Here is a 27,545-nt window from a genome sequence, read left to right as displayed (position 1 = left end):
TCTAAAACTGTGGTTTAATAAATTGCTGGAAGCCACCCAGAGTAGCTGGGGCAACCTAGACAGATGGGTGGCATATAAATAAATTAGTAGTAGTAGTACTATTACTTGTGTTTTGCCCAATATATTTTTGGGGCCTCCACCCCAGCCACAAAGAGGATGCAAACTGCATATGCAAATTGTATCTAACTTTGTCATTGACTACAAAGGAAACAGGGGCCCCAATCCACATGCTGGGCCCAGAAAATATTGTAAGGGCACCCCTGCCTAGAAATGCCAAGCCAACAGGAGTTATAAGTAGGAGAAATGCAGCTGGACCTTCCACTAAGGATGTGTTCTCTTTTTAAAAGTTGCTTGTAAAATTAGTGCCCTTTAAAATGCCTACAGAATGATTCACCTGATATTTGGGAAGTCGGATGTTGCGGATGGGCAACTAAATGTCAGGATGGAAAATGCCAAAGTTACAGGCTGCAGAAAACTGGCTGAGTTTTCCACTGATAGCATAGAGAAATGATGGGGAAATAGATGAAGAAATGGAATTAAAACAATGGTGTCATGTAGATCTCTTCTTATCACAGTAGTTCTACCACTCCAGTCAACAAGAAGTCTCCATTGCCTCGTTTGATCTGCACTGAGATTCTTGCAGTGAGTTTATGTTTTGCTCCTGCACAGGCACATATTAATCAAGCCATACATTACATTATTTACAATGTTTAACTCTGACCAAGTCACATCCCATACAAATAATATTTTGAGGAATTTTCAGAAGTCACACTTGTATACCATGGTTTAATTAACCATGTGTGAAATTTTAATGTAAGGTTAATTTCCCCTTATAACACCAAGATTACCGTGGTAGCTCCCAAGGGCAAGAATTGCTTGATTTAAGATTTCTTTTTACATAATGGTGTTTAAAGTTTCATTTGTTTATTACTTGTGTTTTAACTTTTTGACTATTGAAAATAATATTTTCCCAAAGCTGAATTCAAGTAAAAACTGAAACTTTAAAAGAAATGCAGGGCTGAAGGATAAACCGTATCATTAAGGCTGTGAGCATGTACAAAAGGTATTTTAGTTACCTATCACTGAGGTGGAGAAAGCTGCTATTCTCATCAGGATGCTCATCTTCAAAACTCAGGTTGGACCAGCTGCCAGTGCTGTCATCACCAGTGCTGAGACTCATCTGCTGGCTGACTATGGATTCAGCAGAATTAAACCCTTCTTTTCCCACAGAGCTAGATAAAGATTAAAATGATAGGATCACTATTGTGTTGCATATAGTTCCATGGCACTCCCAGTTTGGCTTCTTGCCGCCCCCTACTGTTGCCCACTGGGGGAATGTGGATGTGCTGATTAAAATAATGTGATGCTGGGGCCTCACAAATAAAGCTGCAGGAGACCTTTTTTCCTCTGAGCAAGGAGCTCCTTGACAAACTTTTCCCTGCCAACTGCTTAAAAAATGAATCAAGACCTAAATCAACTACCTTCAGTTTGTAGAAAATGTAGGAAAGGTAGGCATTAAAAAGGGAGGGGGAAATCTGCTCCATTCCAATTACAAATGCAGCTTGAGCTGCCATCCATTCTAAAATCTTGACTATAAACTTTGACTCTTCATCACATTATTCTTCCTCGTCTGCAATCCTATGCATATTTACACAGAGCAAGCTCCATTAAATTCAGCGAGACTTGCTTCTCATTTAGAATGCACAGGATCAGACTGTAACACTGAATAGTTGCCTAACAAAGCATCTTCTGCCAGCTAGAGTTTCAAAATGCTCATTTGGTTCTTCTAGTTTTAAACTGCTACTCTGAACGTGACACTTTCTCAGAAAAGAGGACCAACAGCCAGCCCTGCCCCGAATTTGTCTTTTCCCTCTCTGCTCCCTCTATTGCCCCTGCAAGCTTGTTCAGCTAGGAGTTTAGCCTGAGCAGACACTTTCAGCTCCCATATTGCTTCGGAGTGAGTTGCCCACAGTTCTGCAGCGCCATGTCTTTGGAATCTGCATTAATGATCCAAACAATCATAGACATAACAGTGTGATGGCAGCAACAACAAAAACATAATGCTATTCTAGGCTATATCCACAGAAGCAAAAAGATTCCTGCATTGCACGGGGTTGGACTAGATAATGCTCTTGGTCCCTTCCAACTCTGCAATTCTATGATTCTAGGTCTAGTGTCCAGATCAAGAGAAGTAATCATACCACTCTATTCTGCCTTGGTCAATCCCCACCTGGAGTCCTGTTCTGGGTACCATAATTCAAGAAGAATATTGACAAGCCAGAATGTGTGTGCAGAGGAGGGCAACCAAGATGATCAAGGGTCTGGAAACCAAACCTTATGAGGAATGGTTGAGGGAGTGAGTTATGTTTAGCCTGGAGAAGAGGAGATTGAGAGGAGATACAACCACCATCTTCCAATATCTAAAGGGCTGCCACATAGAAGATGGAGCAAGCTTGTTTTCTCCTGCTCCAGAGGGTTAGAATCAAACCAATGGCTTCAAGTTACAAGAAAGGAGATTCTGACTAAACACCAGGAAGAACTTTCTGATAGTAAGAGCTATTTGACAATGGAAAAGACTCCCTTGGAAGGTTGTGGACTGTCCTTTCTTGGGGGTTTTAAAACAGAGATTAGGTGACCATCTGCAAGGGATGATTTAATTGAGATTCCTGCATTGCAGGGGATTGGACTAGATGACCCTCGGGATCCCTTCCAACTCTACAATTCTATGATTCATAGAATCAGATGGTGTCCCACATCTTATATTTGCACAGTTGGTTCTTCCTGCCTAAATGCAGAACCTATTGAGATTTATTTTGTTAGTTTGAGCCCAGTTCGTCCAATCAGTTAAGGTCACCTTGTATCCCAATTCAGTCATCTGCGGCATTAGCTACCCCAGTTTGGTGTCATCTGCAAATTTGATAAGCATCCCATCAATAGCTTTGTCCAAGTCATTTATAAAGAAAATGAACAATGGGCCCAGGCTGAACCTTGCAGCACCCCACTTGTAATGTTTTTCCAGGAGGACAAGGAACCATTAGTGAGTATTCTTTGGGTTCGGGTCAGTCAACCAGCTACAAATCCACCTAACAGTTGCCTTGTCTAGCCCACATTCTACCAGCTTCCTTGTTAGAATATCATGGGGACTTTGTTAAAAGTCTTACTTAAATTAAGTTACACTATAGCCACAGCATATGGATCCCCTGATCCACCAAGCTTGTAACTCAATAAACAAAGAAAAAGATTTGTTTGGTATGACTTGTTTTTAAGAAACTCATGCTTGGTTTTAGTAATCACAGCATCCTTTTCTAAGTGCTCACAGACTGATCTGTTCTATTATCTTTTCTGGTACCGATGTCAAGCTCACCAGTCGGGAGTTACCTGGGTCTTCTTTTTTCTCCTTTTTGTAGATGAGGACAACATTTGCCTACCTCCAGTCTGCAAGGAGCTCACCTGTTCTCCAAGAATTCTCAAATATTATAGACAGAGGCTCTGAGATTACATCTGCAAACTCCTTTAGTACTTTTGGGTGCAGCTCATCAGGCCCTGAAGATTTGAATTTGTTTAAAGAAGCTAGGTGTTCTCTTACCCCCCTCTATTCCTCTCTTGGGCTGCAGGTCCCTCCTTGCACTGGGCACTGCTTTCCTACTGAGTGAAGACAAGAGGCAAAGTAGGTGTTGAGCAGTTCTGCCTTCCCTCTGTCACCTAGTAGCATTTCTCCATCTTCTACACAGAGGACCTACCACATGCTTGTTCCTCTTGATTTGAACATAGCCAAACAAACCTTTTAAATCATTTTTAACCTCTCTTGCAAGACTGAGCTCATTCTGAGCTTTAGCCTGCCTGATATTCACCTTTGCAACCGTTGGCTATTCATGCATTCTCCTCCTTCATGATTTCTCATCTCTTCCATTTCCTATACATACCCTTCTTAAAGCTCAGCTTATCTGTAAGATCCTTACGCAGTCATACTGGCTTCTGTAGATGCCTTCCACTTTTCTTTCTTTTTGAAATTGTCTGCACTGGAGTCTTTATTTCACCTTTAAGAAACTCCCATCCATCTTGGACTCCCTTCTCATTGATTCATTGATTTTAGAACTCCACTTTCTACTTCCCTCCATACTGAGAACAGTCCATTCATTCCTACTCCCTGCTTCCTGTTTCTTAACTCACTGCTCCCCTTCTGTATCTTGATACAGAGCAGTGAATCTGCAGGAGGAATGTGTGCTGGGCCCAGGGGTAACCCATGCAACATGGTCCAGGACTGGTCCAGAATCCGAAGGTTCCGCTAGGAGTCAGTCCGACAGGGCCAAGGCAGGACACGAGGCAGGAAACCAGGCAAGGACAGGTACAGGATCTTGCATACAGCAATGTTGCTCCCGCAACCTGAGGCAGGGCCCGACAGCCTTTTATCTTTGTCAGGGTAGCGGCTGGTCCTGACTCACCTCCCTTTTTCGCCCGAAGGCGAGCATTCCTCCTGCGAGTACTCAGGTCTCTCCTTCTCTCAGACCTCAGTCTCTGCAGCTAGGGAGACATTAGTAGGTTACTAGACCCAGGGGCCACCTCAGCCTCCCCTGACCAAACCGGTAGTGGAGCAGCTGTAAGTGATGGCCCAGCTGAACGCAACGAGGTAATCCCTGCATCTGGAGCCAGGGCAAGCTCAGGCCCCTGACTCGGCCCAGCTGGTGTTTGTTGCAGGGGAATCTGTGCAGACTGGGACTCTTCAGGATCAGGCCCCAGACTTGGTTCAGGTGATGCCTGAGGCAAAGGATCTGGTGCAGACTGAGTTTCCTCTGGTTCCGAGTCCGAGTCCGAGCCCGAGTCCCAGGCCATCACAGAATGACAGGAACAAAGGTATCATGTTGAGGAATGTGAGTGCAAGAGTGCTGTGGGCTTCCCAGAGGCATCTAGGAGCTCACTGTGGGAACAAGATGCTGGACTAGATGGGCCTTTGGTCTGATGATGAGTCCAGATCAGGGAGCGCAAATGACATCAGCTATGAACCAAGAGAACTGTAGTGGCAGCTCTCTCTATGCCTGCCCGCCCCCACCTTCCCTGGAGGATGCTGAAGACCTCCATGTCCTGACACAATGGTGCCCAGCTCAGGAACCACACATACCATCAACTAACTGTTGGCATGAGAAGACTGTCTGTCTTTGGATTATATATTCTTATTGCTTAAGTGTTTAAATTGCAAACCGTCTTGGGTGCCTTGGCAGAAAAGCAGTATATAAACCCAAAAGTAAATAAATAAAATAATAACAATAACTAATGAGTTCCTGATCCACAAGAAGACCTCTCCTCTTACTCTGTGACTGCTTATATGGCATACTTTGTCAAAAGGTACATAACGTCAGTAAAATCATCTCTATCTGTAAGCTTTGTTGACACTCTCAAAAGACCTCTCATAGCATGTTTCTTCTATATGCTTGGTATTTTTATCTTTGGCGATGCTTTCCACTACTTTTCCTGGAACAGATGTTAAGCTAACTGGCCTGTACTTTCCAGGATATCCCCTGAATCCCCCGTTTAAAAATAAAATAATGTGTTACTTCCCAGTCTTCAGGTACTGGTTTTAGGAAGAAGTTACGTATTTTTCTTAGACGATCAGCAATTTCCCATTTGAGTTATTCAAGAACTCTTGGGTGGATGCTATCTGGATTCATCAATTTGTCATTTTTATTTTGTCTAAAAAGTCTGTAACTTTTTTGTCACCACTGTTTGCATCAGTTCTTCAGACTCTCCATCTATGGAAGTCAATTCAGGCACAGGGATCTACATCATATCTTCCACTGTGAAGACAGATGCAAACAATTCATTTGTCTTCTCTGCAAACTCCTTATCCTCTGTTAGCACACCCAAGGTACTCCTGTCATCCTAAGATCCAATCGCCTAACCAGCTGGTCTTCTGCTAGTAATGCATTTAAATAACCTTTTGCTGTTGACCTTTATGTTTCAGCAACATGCTCCTCAAATTGTTTTTAGGCATCTCTTATGGCCTACTTGCATTTCTTTTGCCAGAACTGAAGTGAGTGTGTGTGGAGGCTTTTTCTTTTTTCTTTAAACCAGGATGAAGCTTGGACAGCAGGAAATGGGACTGGAATATAGAGAACTGAGTACGAATGAATGAAGACATAACAAGCAAATAAGCATGGACTACTACACTATAAAAATGTGTCAGAACCCATGGGGAGAAATCCATCATACTGGACTAGAGAAGGGCTATTCTGGACACTTAATGACAATTATAATTGAAGAGTTACTTTTGGACTTTTTGAGTGAAAAAAGGTGGACCTGAGGTGCCTGGGAGTGAAGACTGAGAAAACAACACCTAGCAGACTGAGAGAAAGCTGGACCCTAAAACGGCTAGAGATTACTTGGAAAGCATACTCTGAATACCTTGAACAATTGTCATTTACATAATTGTCAGACAGAAAATCAAAAGATGCTTTTTCTTCTTCTTCTTTATTTCTCTTTTTATCTTCCTTTTCTATGATCTTTAATTTTTGTTTTCTCTCCATAAATTTTATCTATATTTATGCTTTGTTTATTGAAGTTTCCTATCGTGGATTAATGAAGATACACACTAAGGTGACGGAAGGAAGGTGAAAGGATCTCTGAGGGTGGGAGCCTGGGGGAAGAAGGGGAAGCTCCCAGGCGAGAGTGGGGAGGATTGACTTTTCTGTGTGTGGAATAAGGATTAAGATATAATTGGGATAGAGGGTCCGATATTTATTCTCTCTTCTTTCTCTTCTCTTCCTTTATTCTCTTCTTTTGCATACAATGGTACCTCTGGATGCGAACGGGATCCGTTCCGGAGCCCCGTTCACATCCTGAAGCGAATGTAACACGCGACTGCGTGTGCTGCGTTTCGCCACATCTGCGCAAGTGGCGAAACCCGGAAGTAACGTGCTCCATTACTTCCGGGTCTTCGCGGAGCACAACCCGAAAATATTCATCCTGAAGAATACTTCAACCCGAGGTATGACTGTATTCTTGTTTCTTTCCTATTAGTTCTTCTTTAGATTAGTTTGGCTTTTATTGTCTTTTATGTTGAAAATTCTTAATAAAAATGATTTTTAAAAATGATGTCATGAAAATGAGACAGGTAGGCAACCCTACTCACCTATCTACAGGGACAGAAGGAGGTTGGGATCCTGTTCCCCACCACGGCCTCAGATGTACCTTGTTATGGTATTTGGCACCAGCTAAATTCGTATATTTTTACCTAAGTTTTTTGGGGGTGGCTGATTGGGTTTTGGCCACCTGCAACTGAGAAATTCCTGCCTGTGGTATGCCTATTTTATTTTATTTTAATCTGGTTTAAATTTCTTATACTGTGTTTTTATAGTTTTTATAGTTTTAATGTATAAGTAGCTATGTTTATAAACCACCCTGGGATCACATGTGGTAATACAGTGGTGCACAAATCAGATAAAGAATACATACAGAAACACACACACAAACTATTTCAACAAGATCAAAGATGCCTTCATTTGAAAAAGAAAATAAAACATTTTGCTAAACCTCCAGAATCCTTTCTACCAAGTGAATCACCTAAATTTATCGAGACTGTATATTTTTCAAAAAGAATGAGACTGGTTTCATATCACAGTGGGTCATTTAAAAAATAATAATGAGGTACTAAACTGTATAATAAGGAACTATGCCTAGAATAGGGATTCCAGCTAATTTACTAGCAAGTTCAGTCACATTTTAATGTCATCTTTCATACTGTTATTTCTTTAAATACGTCTATCTTCATTAGGCATTTAACATAGTTTCTGCGGTGCTACTGACCTTGCCAGTGATCAACCTCACTTCCTTTTGACTACTGTCTGGTCAGACAGAAATTACTAATTAATTAATTAATTGTCGTATTTACTCGAATCTAATCCTCACTTTTTTGGCCAAATTACGTTGTGAAAATCTAGGTGCACATTAGATTCGATGGCACATTTACATTCGCCATCAAATACATTTTTTGGTTTCAAGGTTCTGAAAATCTAGGTGCGCATTAGATTCGATGGCACATTAGACTCAAGTAAATACGGTAATTAAATTTTTATATTGTCCTTTATCCAAGGATCACAGGGCAGTTTGCACACTCTTTTCTCTCTAGATCTCATAACATAGTAACAAACAAAAATAATACCCGCCCTCCATTGTTTAATTAGCCAAAGGCCTGGGAGAAGAGGAATGTTTTTGCCTGGTGTAAAATGAGATGCTTTTTCTTTAATCAGTAGATTGCAGCTATAAAGCAACACATTCGCATGCAGAGCACTGGACACAATGACTTTTCTTCTAAGAAAATATTTCTTCTACCATGGGAACCGCAGGAAACATACAACAACTGAGGGACAAAAGTGGATTCTACTGAAGTTCCTAAGCTGTATTATTAATGGACAAACCAACAACATATAACAAACTGTGCTTTCTATTTTAATGATAAATTTGGAAGCAAGATAAGGGAAACAGCTTCAACAGTATTCACATAACCAGGGAAGGATCATTTCAACCTTCACAGCCAACACTTACAGAAGTTTCAAAATCAGCTTCTGTTTACCTCAGGATTTTCTTTGATCAAATTTGTTAGGATTTATGAGTAGCTCAGCAATACTATTTTCTATGTAACTACATGTTCTGTGCTTTAATTTGATGCTTCATGTATCTCTCCACCGCCACCTAAAAGGTTATCCAAACCTGCATCTGACTTAGCAGAAATCAGTGATGTTTTATCTTCTACCATTTATGCTTCACAATGGCTTCTATATTTATGTTGGAGCAAAAAACGAGAAACAAAAAGTTGGCCAAACCTGAAAGACGACAAATACTCTTAAGCTTATACTCTGCATTTTAAATTTACTTAAATCCTAGCACCCTTCGTGAACACAGTAAACAATTACTTCCCATGGCAATACTATTAAATGCCCTTGTTTTTAAGCTTTATCACAAAACGAAAAGATACATTCTTATGACTTTCTTGCATAAATTAAAATTGTACTAATATTGAAAAATGCATATAGTTTTCAGCACCTTACATCTATTAAAAGCAATATAAAATAATTGAACTTTACCTTATGTTGGCAGGTGGACTAATGTTTGTCATACAGGAAGTCATTATTTCTGTAGTAAGGCTTTCAGCAAAGCTGATTCCATCCTGGCCAATTCCACTATCCGCTGTCAAACTTGTGTTGCTAAGCTGCCTTTCTGCTTTGTCAAAAACTGTAGCAACCACATTTTCAGCAAATACTACCTTCTCATCCATATTAATATGAATTTTTGGAATATCCAGGTGAAGAATGTGAGATTTAGGACAGATTCCACTTATTCTGGGAACCTGATGAACTTGAGAGTGGAGTTCTTGCCGAGTCAGCTGCAAAGATGAACTTCCAGCACAGTATTGATGCTCCTTCATACTACAGTATCTGCAGGCTGTTGCAGAAAATGGAGACAACTTTTCTGCATATGTTGTTCTATCTCCATTTGTCCAGTTTTCAGTAGTTTGCAGCGTAGCAGATTCCAAGCTAGCTTCTAAAGTGTCATCTACTACCTTCCTGGCATACTGTTCAATGGCATGAATAATGCCATTTCGGTAGGTAGGTTCATTTAAACTGCCTGTACTATGATAAAGCTTTTGTTTGCAACAGAAAGGAGAAAGTGCTTTAGAAAATGTTGCTTTAAGATCAGTGACTTGATCGTTCTTAGATTTTTTATACAAACAGGAATCAGTTAAAGATTTTGACAGACACGCTCCTCTCATTATTTTTCTTCTGACATCAGATGTTATGCTACAAGCAAGGGATTCTGAAAAATCTAGCAACTTTGTACATTCAGTTCTGTGTGTGCTACATTTGTTTCCACAGGCTTGCTGCCCCAAATGACAAATGTTACCTTTTTTCTGTTTCTTTCCATCCACACTCGGATCAGCCTTACTGTTTACCTTTGAGCCCTCGGAGGGAGCTATTTTACTTTTATACTTCATCCTGAGTTTCCCAGCAGCTTCCTGCATTCCAGATTTTATAGATCTGTAAGCAAGTCTACTGGCAAACTGATCCATTATCAGTTCACTGTGGCCACCTTCTCTTTTCAGAATACGAATTATGTGATCTGCATATTCATCAGTTACACTCTCACAACTTGGATATTTAGAGGTCAGACCTGGAGCTTCTGGGTGCTGGGGTAGAGAGAGTATAGAAGAGTCTGTCTCTCGAGACCCCTGGTCTGCCCAGGGACACCTCATGTCTTTGGACCAGCATTTATGAGTGTTTCTTTTAGGACGAACGCCATCTGCCCCGCAGTTCACTTGCTTCAGCCTTAGAAGCGTGCAATGTTTGGATTCAACTATTTTCTTAGCTTCACTAATGACCTTTCCAGCCATATTACCAGCATAAACCAACAACGAATGTAGGCTGGCTTCTGAAACATTCACAAATCCACTATGCCCACATCTTTTATTTTCTGCACTTATTTGAAAGCATTTATTATTCTCCATTTGAACCGCTTTATAATCTAAATGTGAAGCAGCCATTTCGGTTGCCACAGCAATTATGTGAGTGGCTAGATGATCGGCATATTCTGTTGTCCTTCCTGATGTTTTCGTTCTCTCGTTCAATGTTATAGGCCAATGCTCTTCATCTTCGCTGCTTTCGACTTCCTCAGAGAGAGACCGCATCAGTTTCAACATGAACTCTTCCTTTTCTAAGTCATGACGTTCATTTTCATATACTCCACCGGTTTCTGATCGGTAAGGGGTAGAAGGAGGCGTTGCGGGTGCAAACTCCTTTGCTAGTTCACCTTTCAGTTTCTTTGATAGCTTTCTTAAATTCCACTCTGAACTCGTTTGGGTTGCTATTAAAGGTGTCGGTGGAGGTGTGTCTGGTAGGACACAAGGAGTTTCATCTCTGATACTCAATTTGTCTTCCATCTGAAATGCATCTTCACCGTTAGTTGCCACAGAAGTGAAGGCATTAATGCTAGGAAAAGTTCTTTCAGGACCAAATGTAGAGCAAAGCGCAGAGTGCCCTGCTGATTTGTATGTACTGTGTTTTCCCAGGGGGTTGCTTAAGGATTTTGCTGAACAGCTTTCTGCATCTGGAAACTCTTCAGCAGGCTTCACAAAAGTCATTGCAGAACAAGGAGATGACGTGGATGTGGAAGTCCTGCAACCCATATGTCTCTTTTTCCCCTGAATGGCATCTTTAGATCCTGAAAGCAGACACCTATTAGAGCAAACTGGCGATACATGAAATTTAGATGAGCTGTTCAAGGGCATCTGCTGCTGCCCTACAATTACTGGAATACTTTTGTTTGTTTCTGATGCTTTTATTGCACTATGCAATTCTTTCCTATTGCTTTTTTTACTGGTTCCCAATCCCACACAGTATGCTAATTTCTCACCGGTAACAGAACATGCAGATTTAGTCTCATCTACAGACTGTTTCACTATTCGCTTGGCTAAATAATTTGCAAACATATTCTCACAGGCATCTTCACCAATGCATGGCAAATATGATGTTTTATCCAGTTTTAGTATTTCTGTGTATTGCTCTGCATTTTTGGATGTCTTGGAAGAGGTTACTGCTTCATATGCCTCCGTTACAATCATATCTACCATTGTTCCAGAAAAATTACTGACGCTTGGCATCCTAGTTGTTAAGTCTGAAAATTTACTGACTTCATGGCTATTTGCTTGCTTAAAGTCACTTTGTGTACATACAATATGTGCATTATATTCACTGTTCTGACTGCTATCTGTCATCAAGTAAACATTTCTAACTGATGTCACTTCATCTTGTCTTTTTTGTGTTGCACAACACCGCTCTGCTGATTTTTTATAAAATTTCAGACTGCCTGTTGACGCTGAATGTTTCCTTACCTGTATGTCATTAAATAAAATCTGATTTTGACCAAGTATGCTTCCAGCTAAGGGCACCGGGATTGAACTTGCAATGCCAGAAGTACAGAACAAAGCTTTATGGACAGTATATTCCTCCCTGAATTCCTGTATTGAATTCAAGGCTACTGGTTCTTGATCATGAAACTCAGAGGAAGCATTGGAGGCCTGTGTTGACTCCAAACTACTTTCTGCACCTATGTACTTTATATTGTCCGTGGAAATACTAATAGCTGCTTGTGTTGTAAATTCCACCTCAACCTGTGATAACTCAATAAAAGCTTCCTGAATAACCGACTCAGACAAGTCTTTGGAATATGACTGTATAACTTTATCATCATAATGGAAGGACCAGTTCTGAAAAGTTGTAGGAGTTGATGGGTGTGAAAACTGGCACACTTCCATGATCCCCTCAAAAATTAGTTCCTCAGCCAGGTTTGCTGCAAATTTTGCAACTGTGTTCGTAAATATTTGTTGCTTTACAGAATGTAGCTCTTTTAAAGCACCTGTTAACGCTTCACTCACCAAAAAGCCTGCTAGTCCATTAATAGCTTTCTTCTTCAGTGAAAAAGCTTGCTGCCTCCCAATCTCATAAAAAGCCATCTGAAAGATTGAAGAAGTCAGTTTTGCAGCCAAGTGACAGAGTGCATTAGTACATGAAGAAACACCTTTCTGAAGATCTTTAAAAGCACTGCCAAAACTCTTCTCAACGAGCTCTGATGCAAATTTCTGGATGTGGTCTTTAATCATTAGTGATTTGCATTTAGATTTTTGTCTGTTATCTAATTCTTTTCCAGAAGTTTCCCCTTGGGTTTTTGCTGACTGGGCTGTTTCTTCTTTTGAGACAATCCTATTACTGTTAGAAAATTCCTGTGTGCATCTACATGATGATGGAGATCTGGAATTAAAGACAGAACCTAGGATTTCAAAGGAAATATTATTTGCAAAATCTGAGTATGGGTGACAAACCAGATTGTGCTTTTGGTTAATGGCATCTCTACTGACACCCAACTGACAAGGACACTCTGTTGAAAGACAACTACCTAATGGACTGAAAGCTGAAGATCTGATAGGGCTGAACAAGCCTCCACTGTCATCCCCTGATGTTTTCAATGGCCGGGGGGAATCAGGAACATCCAAGAGGTTGCTATATGGAGATTCTGGTTTGCGAGGAGTTGGCTTCCTCACATTGGCTGGAAGAGTGGGATGATCAACCTTGAACCTTTGAGGATTCATTGCAGCGGTTGCAGAGCGTGGCCTTTTATGTGAAATCATTTTCATATGAGATGGATGTTGAAGGACAGGACCCCTAGCATGTTTACAACCGCTCTCCAGTGTTTGTTCTTGTTCATCAAATTGGTCAAAGCTATCGAAAAATTCACTTACTTCAGAGTCTGAATCCTCTATGCCATCTTTCATTACTGGGATTTTTGGTAGCTGAAGTTTTGCCTTTAGGCTTCTCTGATACCCTTCTTCATCTAAGAAAATAATAGGGCTTGGGCTAGAACAATCTGACTCTGATGATTCAGCAGGAGAGGAAGAAAACAGTGTTTTACATAAAACGTTAACATTCTGATCAGAAGAATTCTGTGGCCTGAAGAAACTCCTCTGCAGCCAAGGATCCGAAACAGAAGTTGTGACAGAATTTCTTACAGAAGACGACAATTCTTTTAATTCCAAGATGTTAACTAGAGAAGTTGATGACTTGACAGATGGCTTCCGATGTAGAAAATGAAACTTTGGATCAAGAGATTCCAAACGTTGAACAGAGATGGTCTGCAAAGCAGCATCTTGAAGTTTCTCAGGTGTAACTTGGCCTGTGCCAACAGGGAGGGAAAGGAATAGTTAACATACAGTACGTCTGAAAGCAAAAGATTGCAGCTGTAGCAGAAATAGGTTAATAGCTTAAAATGTACTTGAATTTTGGTCTGATCAAAGATTGGGCAGCCCAATCCTATTCATGTTTACTCAAAAGTAAGATTTATTTCATTCAACAGGGTTTATTCCCAAGTAAATATGAACAGGATAAGAAGTAGAATTGTCAGTGAAATTCTCCCAAGTTGGGCTCGAAGAAGAACTCTGAAGGCTTGGAAAAGCCCACCTTGAGTATGAAGCGAGCATAAATCTTGGCCACATAAGAATTCCTGTTTTATTCTTGACCAGCATTTCCCATGTCCAAAATGACCCGATCCCCCGACCCCCCGCTTCCCTTTATTTACCTGGCCAATGGCGCCAGTACCAGAGACACCTGTGTTGCACAGGGAGGTCTGCCCTGCTCCCATTTCCTCTGTCTACCTGGTGCACAGTTTACACAGTGGTCCAGTTCACATGTCATGCTAAGCCAAACCATGGTTTAACATGAATGAGTGCTGGGCATTGGGAGAGGAGCTCATAGCTACATTGCTTCTCCCCGGTTGTTTTGCTGCTTCATTATGCTGAGCTAAGCCATGATTTGGAATAGCGTGTCATCCAGACCTGGGCTTGTGGTTTAGCTCTCCCAGACAAACAATGAGCCACAAACCATAGGAAAACCTTTGTTTACAGCTCGTGGTTAGTCTGGAAAGAGATAAACCAGGAGCCCAGGTTCAGATGTCATACCTAGCCAAACTATGGCTTCATTCAGCATGGCGCAGCAGAAAGACCACGATGGAGGAAAGTGGCTACAGACTCCTCTCCTATAGTCTATATGTTCATGTCAAGCCATGGTTTGGCTCAGCAGGATGTATCAGAACAACTGGGCAAGAGAGACGACACAGACTTCTCTCCTCCCTTCTGCTGGCCAGATAAGAGAAAGGCAAAATGATATTTGGAGGAGAGGAGCACTGAAGAGGAGGCTGTTTTGGGGACAGTCCTCTGTGTGTCTCAGAAAATGTAAAGTTCTTCCATTTTTGTTGAAAAAGAGCTTGGATCACCTCTGTGGTGAGATGGAAAGAACCTGCCCATCTTTACTTAAGAAGCTACTAAAATCTTAAAGTATCAACAACTTATACATCTCATTTAGTAGAAAAGGGTAAGACTGATAATTTAGATTGACAGCTTGGATTCTACTTTAAGAACATCTCATATTTATGCAATCACAAACTGTTGCTTCAAGAAAAAGGCCAGAGATTACACAAGATTTACAAAATCTGAGCAAGCATAGTCTATTATTGTTTATTAGATGGGTCATTCCAAAAAATCAGAGTTCATCACAGGGGCTAGTATTGCTTGATAGGTTTTTTTAAATATATATATATATATATAAAAGATACAGAAATCAATAGACTACTGTATATACAAGTATTTCACTTTTAAAAAGCTAATCATGGTATTCAATCCCTTTAAATCCCAACTTATTTATGCTATCAGAATATTGCAGGAACACTAACCAGAGTTTATCATTTTTGTGGGCTCATCTTCATCTAAATGTTCTAACGCAGTAACGAAATCATCCTCAATTGATGACACTGACTGATTAGTATCATCATCCTCAGCATGGGGTATGATGGACAGGTGCTTCTGCAATGAGCGTATTTCCACAGTACATCTTATACCAGCAGAATATTTACTTAGTAAAGTAAATAAAGAATCCACTTCGTGTCTCGCAAATGATGGAGACAATTTCATCACACACAGAATCCGTGAGGGGTAATTCTTGAGAAAGAGAAAGAGAGAGAAAATGTAATTTTACCCATTCAAAGATTATTCCTTCTTTTCTAAACTGCAGTGACATCAGTTAAGAAAATAAAGCGAAGTTTCTGCTAATAATTTCAAAAAATGAAAAGCATATTCCCTGAGTATAATGAGGAAAAAAAACTATTGACAAGTTTCCATTATCAAAATATTGACTTTTAACTTTTTTAGCAACACTCCCAGCCTTTGACAATTTGTAGAACTGAGTAATGCACACACAGATTTCATATTTTATATTCAGAATGTTGTATCCCGTGAATACAATTAATTTGAAAGGCAAATTAAATGAAGTATACCACCAATCATACATTTATGTATTTTAAATCTCTCTTACCTTCTGCTTAAGAACACTGGTCTCCAATGGTTTATGAATATCCTTTAGAAAAATGACATCATTTTCATGTAAAGTGCACAAATGGAGGGATTTCAGAAGATCTGGGAGCTCAACAGACATGGCTGCCAATTCCTAAACCAAACACAGAGACTAATACACTCATGCTAGGAAAACTTTCCTTTAATGTCAGAGGACTTGTGGCAAACTCAGCCTAGCGTTCTTTCACCCGGACATAGTTCCACAGTGCTGGAATCCTGTTTTATTTACAAGCAATTCCAATTATTTTATTATAAAATGTATACACTGCCCTTTTCCATAATGCACTCACAAGGCAGCTAACAATAAAACAACAATGAAAGGAATTTAAAATAGAAAAGCACAGACAACTGAATCAATACAAAGCAGACAGAAACAATAAAACAATGAATCCTTAAAGGTCATAACTAAACAATGCCAACTGAAACAAAACCAACTAAAGTACCTTCTTAAAAATGGGAAACACATCTTAATCTGGGTGCCACAACTGAAAAGGCTCTTGTTCACTCCAACCCAAACACTGCCTGTAAGAGGGACTGCAAGAGGAGCCTCAGAAGCCAAGTGAAATTTCCAAACCAGTTCATGAGATGCTCTGATGCCAGACCTTTCAGGGCTTTAAAGGCAAAGGCTGTTTATACTTTTACACTTACTTACACTTCTGGCATGCTGAGGCATGTCTGAGTGCTCCTATAGCACAGAAGTAGACTAAGCTAAATGCCCTTTTCATCCCTAGGAATTTTGTACAGTCACCATTTCAAATTAAGGTTCCCTCTGGAAAAAGAGAACTGCTGTATTTCTATCATGGGAATACTAAAGACTGAAGGAGATTATAATAATATTTTATTATTTATACCCCACCCATCTGCTGTGTTTCCCCAAATTAAGGATCATATAGCATTAAAAAATGTTACCTAACAGTAACACGACTTACTACTACTATTTTGTCTTTTACACAGCAGCAGAGGAGAGTGATTGATTGGGACAAACGGTGCGCTTCTCCACCAACCCAAGTCTGCTCTCCGCCAGCCCCCACCTGCTGCCATTCATGGGGGCTTCCCTGCCTCCAGAGACAGTGCCAGGAAGTGTGAGAGGGGGTGGTGAAAGAGCAGACTGCCAGCTGTCCATGCTAGCCGTCTCCTCCACTGCTGCGCCCAATGGGACTGTTCGCAGGATGTACTGTTTGAGCTTTGTATCGCCTTCCATGCTTGCAACAAACCTTCCTTCAGCGTCTTTTTGTGTGTGGTCATGTTTCATTCATATTCATGAAGAGTGGGTGGCATCTGGGAGCACTTAGGGTGCTTGTGGGGGCTTCAATTGTGTCTCACCGGGGGGATGCTGACATGTTTGTTTACAGTGTGCGCCTGAGATTGGCTATATGTAGGGTGTGCATGTCAAGCATGCCTTGTGGGTCGTGTTTGCTGTTTGGGTGACATCAATGGTGCTGCATGATGCCTGCTTGTTACCTCTACTAGGCTTAGCCTCCTTTAAAGGGCCTTAAAGGTAAGGGACCCCTGACCGTTAGGTCCTGTCGCGGACGACTCTGGGGTTGTGGCGCTCATCTTGCTTTACTGGCCAAGGGAGCTGGCGTACAGCTTCCAGGTCATGTGGCCAGCATGACTAAGCCACTTCTGGCGAACCAGAGCAGCGAACGGAAACGCCGTTTACCTTCCCACCGGAGTGGTACCTATTGATCTATTTTCACTTTGACGTGCTTTCGAACTGCTAGGTTGGCAGGAGCAGGGACCGAGCAATGGGAGCTCACCCCATCGCAGGGATTCGAACCGCTGGCCTTCTGACTGGCAAGCCCTAGGCCCTGTGGTTTAGACCACAGCGCCTCCCAATCACCTCCAAACAAGGTTTGGATGCAGAGGTTAATGTGCTGGAGTATAACCAGGGGCCATATATCATGATGCTTTCCCAGTTTTCTCTGCCAGTCAACTAAGATATCTTATGCACACACCATACCTTAGGAGCAACAGCTGTCTCATCAGCAAAGCACAAAAATGTGACCTGTAATAGAAATACATATATGTTATATAAGCAAATAGAATTATATCAAAGCTTTCAATTCTACACTATATACATGTAGAACTATACAGATATAGAATAGAATATGGATTTCCTCTAAGACACATTTTACCAGGAGATGGGTGGGTGTACTTTATTACTTATCCATATACCCAAAGTGCATACTATTTCTGTTATTAATATGCAATGAGGCACTGGACAGAAGTTGTCTGCCCAGAACCTTTCTGCGAGGTGTACATGGGTCACATAATAACCAAATGTGGTGCATCTGAGATTCTGAAGGGGTATGCATACCCCCGACACACACCCTTGTATGTCACCTGCAAAAAATGACAAGGAAAACAGTGGGCAAAGAAGCTCTAGGAGATACTGCTGTGCTTCAGCCAGGAATCTTACCCTTACCTAGGCAATTCAGCAGGGTAAACCCAGACTAGGAGACTGAGCAATTGTTTGATTACACTCAATTCTTCAGTAAGTATTTTTGAAAATCTGAAAATTGTTCTGTACTCCAATTTATTATTTGGTTTTATTTTTAGGATAAGTTTTTGAATATTCACTATGCAAAACTTTCCCCACAACATTATAATGGAAGGTTATCTGTCTGCTCACAATGAATTTGGATTCCTCTTAAGGTATCATAACCTGGTTATCAAGGAGCAGGTTTTCATCTATGTTCGGCACTATTCCTGCCACTTCCCAGAGGAGGAAGAAACAAGTGGTGGTGGAAAAGTGACTCCTTACTGAGGGGGACAGAGGCAGCAGTGTGTAGAGGAAACAGGATATCCTGGGAGGTGTGCTGTCTTCCAGGTAAAAAGATTCAAGATATGACAGACAAGTTGCCAAGTCTTATAAAGCCTGCTGACTTTTACCCTTTCCTTCTGATTCATGTGGGTACAAATGATACTGACAGACACAGCCTTCAACATGCAGCAAGGGACTATGAGGCTCTGGGCAGGAAGGTGAAGGGCCTAGGAGTACAGGCGGTTTTTTCATCACTCCTTCCTGTTGAAGGTCGTGACCCAGGAGGAGAGAGGAAAATACTAGAAAGAAAAAACTGGCTGTGCTGGTGTTGTTGTTGGGAAAGATATGGCTTCTCGGACCATGGTTTCTGCTACTGCACCTCACAGGGCATTATTATTATTAAGACAGTGACTGGCAACAATGTGTTTTCTAAGAGTCGTGTGAACCTGATCTTGAGAGCTTTCAACTAAATCCTGAGGGGAAGGGAGACAATATTACAGACAACAGGGGGAAACCTGGTACTGGGGACTTCACAGGAATGGTGCTACAGGAACCTACTAATGGGAAGAAAAAAACAAGAAAGAAGCTGCTGGATGGAATGACTCATGGTTTCAGTTTTCTCTATACTGATGCATACAGCATGGGAAACAAGCAAGACGAATTTGAGTTCTTACTACAGGATAGCAAATATTACCTAAGAGGCATTACTGAAACCTGGTGGGATGAGACTCATGACTGGGATGTAGAAACCTGCTCAAAAAGAATAGACCAAGCAGGAAGGGAGAAGGAGAAGGAGAAGGAGAAGGAATATCATTATATAAGAATGATGTGTACACCTGTGAAGATATCTATGACCTGGAGCATGGAAGGCAGATTGAGAATATTTGGGTAAAAATTGTAAGAGAGGGAAACAACAGTGACCTTACTTTGGGTGTCTGCTACACTCCTCAAAGCTAGACTGAAGACTTGGATGCTCCCTTACTACTGCAGATTACCAAACACTCAGAATGATATCTGTTGAATATCTGTTGGAACTCAAACACTGCCAAATATGTAAGGTCTACTAAATTCCTCCATGTGGTCCGCCAAGAATATAAGATCTACAAAATGCTATGCTAAGCTGCATCAACAGAAGTGTAGTCCTGATAAAGGGAATTAATGGTACCACTCTATTCTGCCTTGGTCAGACCACACCTGGAGTCCTGTGTCCATTTCTGGGCACAATTTAAGAAGGGTATTGACAAGCTGGAACATGTGCAGAGGAGGCTGACCAAGATGATTAAGGGTCTGGAAACCAAGCATTATAAGGAGTAGTTGAGGGGGTTGGGTATGTTTAGCCTGGAAAAGAGGAGACTGAGTAGAGATATGATAGGCATCTTCAAATAGCAATGGGTTATTACATGGACGATGGAGCAATCTTCTTTTCTCCTGCTCCAGAGAGTAGGATACAAACCAATGGATTCAAGTTATAAGAAGGAAGATTCTGAATAAGTATTAGGAAGAACTTTCTGACAGTAAGAGCCATCTGACGGTGGAATGGATTATCTCATATGGTGGTACACTCTCCTTCATTTGAGATTTTTAAGCAGAGGTTAGTTGCACATCTCTACAATTCTATATAGATATCATTTTGAATCAAGATAGCAGGCCACACCTTTCAAAACTACACTGATTTTTTGCTTCTTAGAATTCCCAAGCAACATCAGTTACAAGGTTGCTAGTTAATTATACAAAACATAGCACAAGCCTCCACTGCTAGTAGTATACTCAAGCAGCACGCATTTATGATGTCTTTATACTGAGCATAAAATCAATATTTGCTAGCATGGATGTAAGTGAAAAGCATTTTTCAAATTTATTTTTTAAAAATCTGATGTGTAAAAACAAAGCCAAACCTCATTGAAATTGTCTTTCTCTGCCTTCAACTCTTCTGCTGATACTGTGCATAATTCTTTTTCACTTTGCAACAATGCCTTCATGGGAGGCATTGAACATTCACCAAAGCTCTGGAAAAAGAAAACAGGAAATGAAAACACACCATATATTTTTCAAGCCTTTTAAGATTCAGGTTTTACGCCAGGTAACTAGATGTGTACATACACTCAATTCAGTCTAAAGGTAAAGGTAAAGGTACTCCTGACTGTTAGGTCTAGTCGCAGATGAATGGATATTTGAAAAGCCAAGAATGTAACATAATATGAAATATTATGTCAAACCTTTATCATGGCTACAAGACAGTACAAGATAGATTTATTCAACAACAGGATAGCCAAAAGAACAAGACTTCACCTTTCTCACTGGTACCCTTGACATCCTATGACTGCTTCGGATCCTGATATGACCATCCATTGCTTACTTTTTGTTTCTAATGATGAATCCAACAACTTCTAAAGAAAAACAAAAGGAGATAGCAATAGGATAACTTTACGAAATCAACTGCTGTTTACATTTTTTAATAATCATTTTGCTAAAAACAATGAAGGGTGTGAATAGCAGAAAATTAAATGAATATAAACGGCATACTAGCCAGACAGCTTTGCCATTAGCAAATAGTCAGGATTATTTGACTAGGGATATGATCCTCACTATGGGAGAGACTCACTACAGGAAAGGTTCTGGTGTTGCAGATAACACAGGAACACATCTCTTGGATCATATACTTTTTTTGTACCAGATGCAGAGAATCCCTTGTTTTATTTTGCAATAGCTGAAAGCTGTTTTTAGAAAACTCAGGAGACAGAGTCCATATTACTCAAAGAAACTCAGAGAGAATATGCTTAGAGAAACTAACAGCTTAGCAGGAAGATACTTAAAAGGGTACGATTTGTTAGCAGCAACAACTCAAACCCTCATTTTTGTCTAGGAGAGGAAAGCTCCCCATTTCAAATACAGTAAGAAAGAAAGTGTAACTCTGAAAAATCTGGGTTTCTAAGGTAACCTAAATACTGTACCTTTAGAACATGGAAACACCTCCACTTGCAACTGGAGATTTTACCAGGTTTTATTCCTCCCAATGCATTGGCTATGAGTAATAAAATTGCAATAATTCAGTGCCAAACAAAATAATATCTGACCAGTCTAGCACTGCCATTCCCCAGCTGGTTGTGTTTACTTCCTGACTGAATATGAGTAACATGAATAGTATAACTGCAAGCCAAAAAAATGTGTTCCCCTGCCAGAAACTTGAACCAAATCAAAATTTGGGGTGGGATTTGGAGTTGGCTTCTAGAGGACAAAACAAATAAGCTTTTTTGTATTGTTAATGCCTTCTATAAACACATTTATTCATAATGCAACTGTAATTAAAGGTAAAGGTACCCCTGCCCGTATGGGCCAGTCGTGTCCGACTCTGGGGTTGCGCGCCCATCTCGCTTAAGAGGCCGGGGGCAAGCGCTGTCCGGAGACACTTCCAGGTCACGTGGCCAGCGTGACGAAGCTGCTCTGGCGAGCCAGCACCAGCGCAGCACACGGAAACGCCGTTTACCTTCCCGCTATAAAGCGGTACCTATTTATCTACTTGCACTTCAGGGTGCTTTCGAACTGCTAGGTGGGCAGGAGCTGGGAGCTCACCCCGCCGCGGGGATTCGAACCGCCGACCATACGATCGGCAAGGTTTTACCCACAGCGCCACCCGCGTCCCGCAACTGTAATTATTAAACTATAAAAGGCGCTAGAGAGCACTTAAATTTTAGATGTATGAACAGAGCTTCAGTGCACTAACTAATCTGATTATAATACTTTGATGAAAACAACTGGTATAGAAAAAGTAAATAAACAACTGGTATAATGTGGTGGCTAAGAATCACAAAGTTCCTAGTTTGACTATTGCGCCTGCTATGAAATTCCTAGTCTGTATGGTCAGGCTGAAACACAAATGACATTCGCCAGTGGCCAGCAGAGAGAGTGTGGGGGAACCTGGGTCTTCAACCTTAGCAACTGCATAGCAACCAGAACAGAACACTTACATGAGTTTGTGTGTAAACAGGTTTTTGCTTACGAGGGGGCAGGGGGTGGTGAGCTAAGAAGCAGGTGAGCAATGCCAGCAATCTAGACTTTCACTACTTAAACATGCAGAAATTTGGGGCCTATACAAATGGAAGATGTTCCCATGCAGGTGCAGAGAACAATACTGAGACAATTCAAACTTGAATCTTGGCAGGGAAGAACTGCCAAGCCATTTGGATTTCTGATTGAGGCAGTGCCTCATCAGCCCATGTGTATATAAACAAAGCTGACTCTCAATGTCATTTCAGAGAACCAATCCACAAAAAGAACCACGGTTTTTGAGGGTACTGCACAGCAGAGGTTTTGAAAGGGAGCACTTGAGGGCAGCACTTCATTCTCCCATCTTACTATTTTTTTTTTCAAGGCCCCCTGGCCAAGATCCTATTTGTGAGTATTCCCCCCCCCCCCCCTTAGCGTGTGGATTAGGGTTAGTTAACTAAATAGGGTAATTCCTTCCCTCTAAACTCTATCCCCCTTTTCCAGGACTTCTTCTTCACAAGGAACCTTTGGACCTTCATTTTTAGGCTGGTTATTTGTCCTCATATTCCTTTGCAATGGAAGACCACAGGTTGTGTTCTGTTCATCTGCTATCCTTTCATTCATTTTAGCAAAGAAAGATTCCTGAATGATGTTACTCAGGCTTGATCCACTTGGCACACAAGCAATAGCCAGTTCCACCCCCAGACTGAGTGGTGACAATATACCTGACTGAAAATTGTGGGCAACGGCTATTTAGCAAAATACCTGACAGAGGAGAAGAGGTACCAGGAATAAATGAGCAGTTTGCAACTGCTGTGCACATGTCAGGTAAATTACCATCTTTTGTAAGGCCAATTTTTAAAATTAAGAGTTTTCTCATTACACAGAAGTCTGCAAAGAATGCTTAATTTTCAAAACAGGTTAGATGGCTCTGGTCTGGTTAGAAATTGCACTCTGTCACCTTGAAATCTCCTCCCCATCCCCTGCATTTCAAATGAGTGTGGGAGGCTGTTGTTACCTGGCAATGAGAAAAACATACTCTGTCCAGTTCCTTTTAGTCTTTTTATTACTTTTAGTCTTTTTATTACTCCATATCTACTGGGACAGAGGTCTTGTACTAAGAGAGTTTCCAAGGGTGCAACCAGGCCCAACAGGCAGTTAAATATAACTTGAATTGCATACATACATACATACATATTCACTAGCAATAGCTGGCTCAGTAAGTTATAGCCTTACTAATATTTTCATGGTGTGTTGCACAGTGCAATTATATACTTAAAAGTAAGTCCTATACCACTGAGATATTACATCTATCAGGATGGCCACCAAAAAACGAAGTGAAGTAGGAGCAATTATGTATTTTCAACAAATAGGCACCAACATTTATTGGCAAACCCTACTTGTCCTTTTGCGTTCTATATATTGATGGTGAATTTTTATATAGACAACCCCCAATTTACGTGGGGTTTGTGTGCCAGGTCATCGTGCACGATGGCAGAGCATGCATAAGCCCATAATGCCCCCCCCCCCCCATTCCACCAACTTCGCACACATCAAATGTGCATAAATTGGTCATTGCCTGTACAGGGTAAGAACAAGCATAGTTGCCAAGATTTTATATTCTACAAGTATTTCAAGATACAGAAACCCCATTCCTCTTTACATCTAGTCATCCCAGCAATAAAGGCACCTCAGTTTTTAAAGGCATAAGGTACACAACAGGCTGAAAGAGCTGACACCAAGCTGACTGACTCTATACTCTTGTGAACCCAGTTTAGCTCAATTTATAATAGCTTCATCATATGGTTTGAATTCAATCCTTTTTCTTTTTTTACTACCATAACATTATACAGTGCATAAACAAGTAATATGTAGCAAAAATCTAAGCAGAATGTGGCTTGTAGAAGTTGTCTTTAGGCACTGAACTAGCACCTGGCATAGTGGAGCAAATGCCAGCGTCCACTGAAAAAAAAGTTTTGTATTTTTTAATGGCCTGGTGCTGTAGAGACACATGCTGGACCAGGCAGGCACAATTATTTTCCTTGTTGCCAAAGCCTCAGGGCCTCACCAAAGACATGCACAGTCCGGGATTGCAGGAAAATTTGTCCCATTTTCTCTCTCCCCCCATTGTTATTTGCCCCAAAGATGCCATGGGGCACCTTCAGGGACAAACTGCAACTTTGGAGGTTGGGGGGGGGTTGCTAAAAGGGGATGTGGGGAAACAAATTAAGGTCCTCCTCTTATGCTGCAGTCTCAGTCCAGATGAGATGACTTTATGCAGGTGGTAGGGAGAAGGGGCACGTTTATGTTTTCTGCCACCAACTTACCAGGTGGCTTTACCTTTTACCTTTTAGGTGGCTTCAGACAAGCCATTATCTCCCACTCTTTTAATATATGAATGGCTATGGCTACCTAAGGTGCACATGGACTTCTACTGGGTGGCAAAGAGACGCGGGTGGTGCTGTGGTCTAAACCACTGAGCCTCTTGGGCTTGCCAATTGGAAGGTTGGCGGTTAGAATCCGGGCAACAGGGTGAGCTCCCGTTGCTCTGTCCCAGCTCCTACCAACCTAGAAGTTCGAAAGCACACCAGTGCAAGTAGGTAAATAGGTACCGCTGCGGTGGGAATGCAAATGACGTTTCCATGTGCTCTGGCACTTGTCATGGTGTCCTGTTGCACCAGAAGCGGTTTAGTCATGCTGGCCACATGACCTGGAAATCTGTCTGTGGACAAACGCCAGCTCCCTCAGCCTGAAAAGAGAGACGAGTGCCGCACCCCAGTCGCCTTTGACTAGACTTAACCATCCAGGGGTCCTTTACCTTTACCTACTGGGTGGCAAGCAGAGCCCCTTAAAGGGATGTGCATGGCTTTCTTTTTATTAACATTTATTGAATTTATATACCACTGTATACCCAGAGGTCTCAGGGTGGTTCACAGAACAAAATTATTAGCCACTGAGTCCGTTCTGAGGCCTTGTTACTTGCACAGGAGGCACTGAACGACTCTGGAGCAGGTTACCTAAAAGGCTGACTTCCAATGCAATGCCCAGTAAGGGCACCAGCGGACCCCTGTGAGTTGCGTCCTGGCCTGAGGATGACTGGCTTGCACAGCAGAGGCAGGCTGGGGTGCCGAGAAACCCTTGCTGTGCTGGAACAGGAGAAGCCCCATCTTTACTGCCTTCCTGCCAGGTCTGACAAAGGCCTCGACTTGACCTCTTGGCCACTCTCCTGTTCGAACGGCTGTGCAATCCCAAAGTGGATTGTTTTGCTGTGTACGTTCCCAGTGTGTTTTAATTGTGGTGTATCTTTAATTACTCTGTATTTTAATAATGTTATGTGATTGTGTGTGTATATATATACAGTGGTACTTCAGGTTACAGATGCTTCAGATTAGACTCTGCTAACCCAGAAATAGTACCTCGGGTTAAGAACTTTGCTTCAGGATGAGAACAGAAATCGTGCTCCGGCGGCAGCAGGAGGCCCCATTAGCTAAAGTGGTGCTTCAGGTTAAGAACAGTTTCAGGTTAAGAACGGACCTGCGGAACGAATTAAGTACTTAACCCAAGGTACCACTGTGTATATATATATGTGTGTGTGTGTTTATATCTATAATTATTTATAATAATAAATAACATTTATTATAAATAATAATGATTGCCCCAAGTGGATAATACATAATATTCATTACAATTATAGTGATGATTTATTAAATATACAATAGTTACATATATATCCACACACACACATACCCCATTTATAGATAAAAAATAACAGTTTTGTAAAGGGCTCCGAAGCCACCTGAGCACTGAGCTAATTCATTGCTCCTACTAAGAAAAGCAGCGGGCAAAGCGGTGGCGGCGGCGCGCTCGGAAGGGCCTTGCGACCCGTCTCTCTCCCTCCCCCCCCCCGGTGACCTAGAGACCCCCCTTCCCCCCGGTGCAGCTGCTGCGAGGATCCCGCGGAGCATCCTCATCATCATCATGATGGGTGTCGTGGCCGCTGCTCCTCTTCCTGCCCCCCCCCGGCCGGAATGAGGGAAAGGGGGGAGGGGTCCGGAGTGGCGTCACGAGTGGCAGGAAGGGGGGGGGGGAAGGCCGAGAGCCGGGCGGGGGGAGGGGGCGCCGGACCGTTGCTCTGAGGGGGGAGGGCGGGGGGCGCGCGCAGCCCTTCCCCCCCCCTCCCCGGAGTCACCTGTCCCTTTCGAGGGGGTCTCGACGCCCCCTCGCCCGGCTCAATTCCGCCCGCCCCGCCCTCCTCACCTGAGGCGTTTCCTTCCTTCCCCCCACAACTCGCGGACTCCCATCGCCTACGCCGCCGCCTCCTCCTCCTCCTCCTTCTCCGCCTCCTCCTTCTCGCGAGAACACACACAGGGACGCGTTCGCCGCCGCCGCCGCTAACGTTCGCCCCCCGCTGCCACACACCCCGCATGCGCAGTAGCCGCGAACGAAGCCGCCGCGTGACGCTCGTGCCCTCCCCCCCGTCTGCCCGCCCCGGCCTGCTCTTACGTAAGCCGCCTGGAGTACCTGTCAGGGGAAAAGGCGGGCTATAAATAAATGTAAAATTACTACTGTTACACTTCAGTCCAGCCCTCACACTGGTCGTTGGGCTGGTGCTTGTGGTTCTTTCCCCCCACCCCCACAATATACAGTGGTACCTCGAGTTAAGTACTTAATTCGTTCTGGAGGTCCGTTCTTAACCTGAAACTGTTCTTAACCTGAAGCACCAGTTTAGCTAATGGGGGCCTCCTGCTGCCGCTGCGCCGCCAGAGCACGATTTCTGGTCTTATCCTGAAGCAAAGTTCTTAACCTGAGGTACTATTTCTGGGTTAGAGGAGTCTGTAACCTGAAGCGTATGTAACC

At 42.2% G+C, this 27,545-nt stretch overlaps 1 protein-coding gene across 6 annotated transcripts in view; it reads right to left on the bottom strand.

Annotated features, from left to right (window-relative positions):
• AKAP11 (A-kinase anchoring protein 11) overlaps positions 1 to 27,077 on the bottom strand; it is a 40,712-nt gene extending 13,635 nt beyond the window's left edge. For 2 of the 6 annotated variants that reach the window (XM_081014583.1, XM_081014585.1), the window contains exons 1-8: positions 26,946 to 27,077; positions 20,994 to 21,091; positions 20,600 to 20,710; positions 17,901 to 17,945; positions 15,900 to 16,031; positions 15,262 to 15,526; positions 9,075 to 13,710; positions 1,077 to 1,232 (exon numbers count right to left, since the gene is read on the bottom strand). In XM_081014583.1, the coding sequence (XP_080870709.1) occupies positions 1,077 to 1,232; positions 9,075 to 13,710; positions 15,262 to 15,526; positions 15,900 to 16,031; positions 17,901 to 17,945; positions 20,600 to 20,710; positions 20,994 to 21,053 (5,405 nt within the window). In that variant the 5' untranslated portion in view covers positions 21,054 to 21,091; positions 26,946 to 27,077. Of the gene's footprint in view, positions 1 to 1,076; positions 1,233 to 8,420; positions 8,766 to 9,074; positions 13,711 to 15,261; positions 15,527 to 15,899; positions 16,032 to 17,900; positions 17,946 to 20,599; positions 20,711 to 20,993; positions 21,092 to 21,655; positions 21,727 to 26,945 lie in introns of those variants that run through there. The other 4 variants (XM_081014586.1, XM_081014587.1, XM_081014584.1 and 1 more) reach the window with 3 other exon arrangements.
• Positions 27,078 to 27,545: the final 468 nt, after the last annotated feature.

The sequence above is a fragment of the Podarcis pityusensis genome, assembly GCF_964106645.2.
Source record: "Podarcis pityusensis genome assembly, chromosome: 7".
Classification (NCBI taxonomy): Eukaryota; Metazoa; Chordata; class Lepidosauria; order Squamata; family Lacertidae; genus Podarcis; species Podarcis pityusensis.
This window is presented reverse-complemented; position numbering and strand designations above follow the sequence as displayed.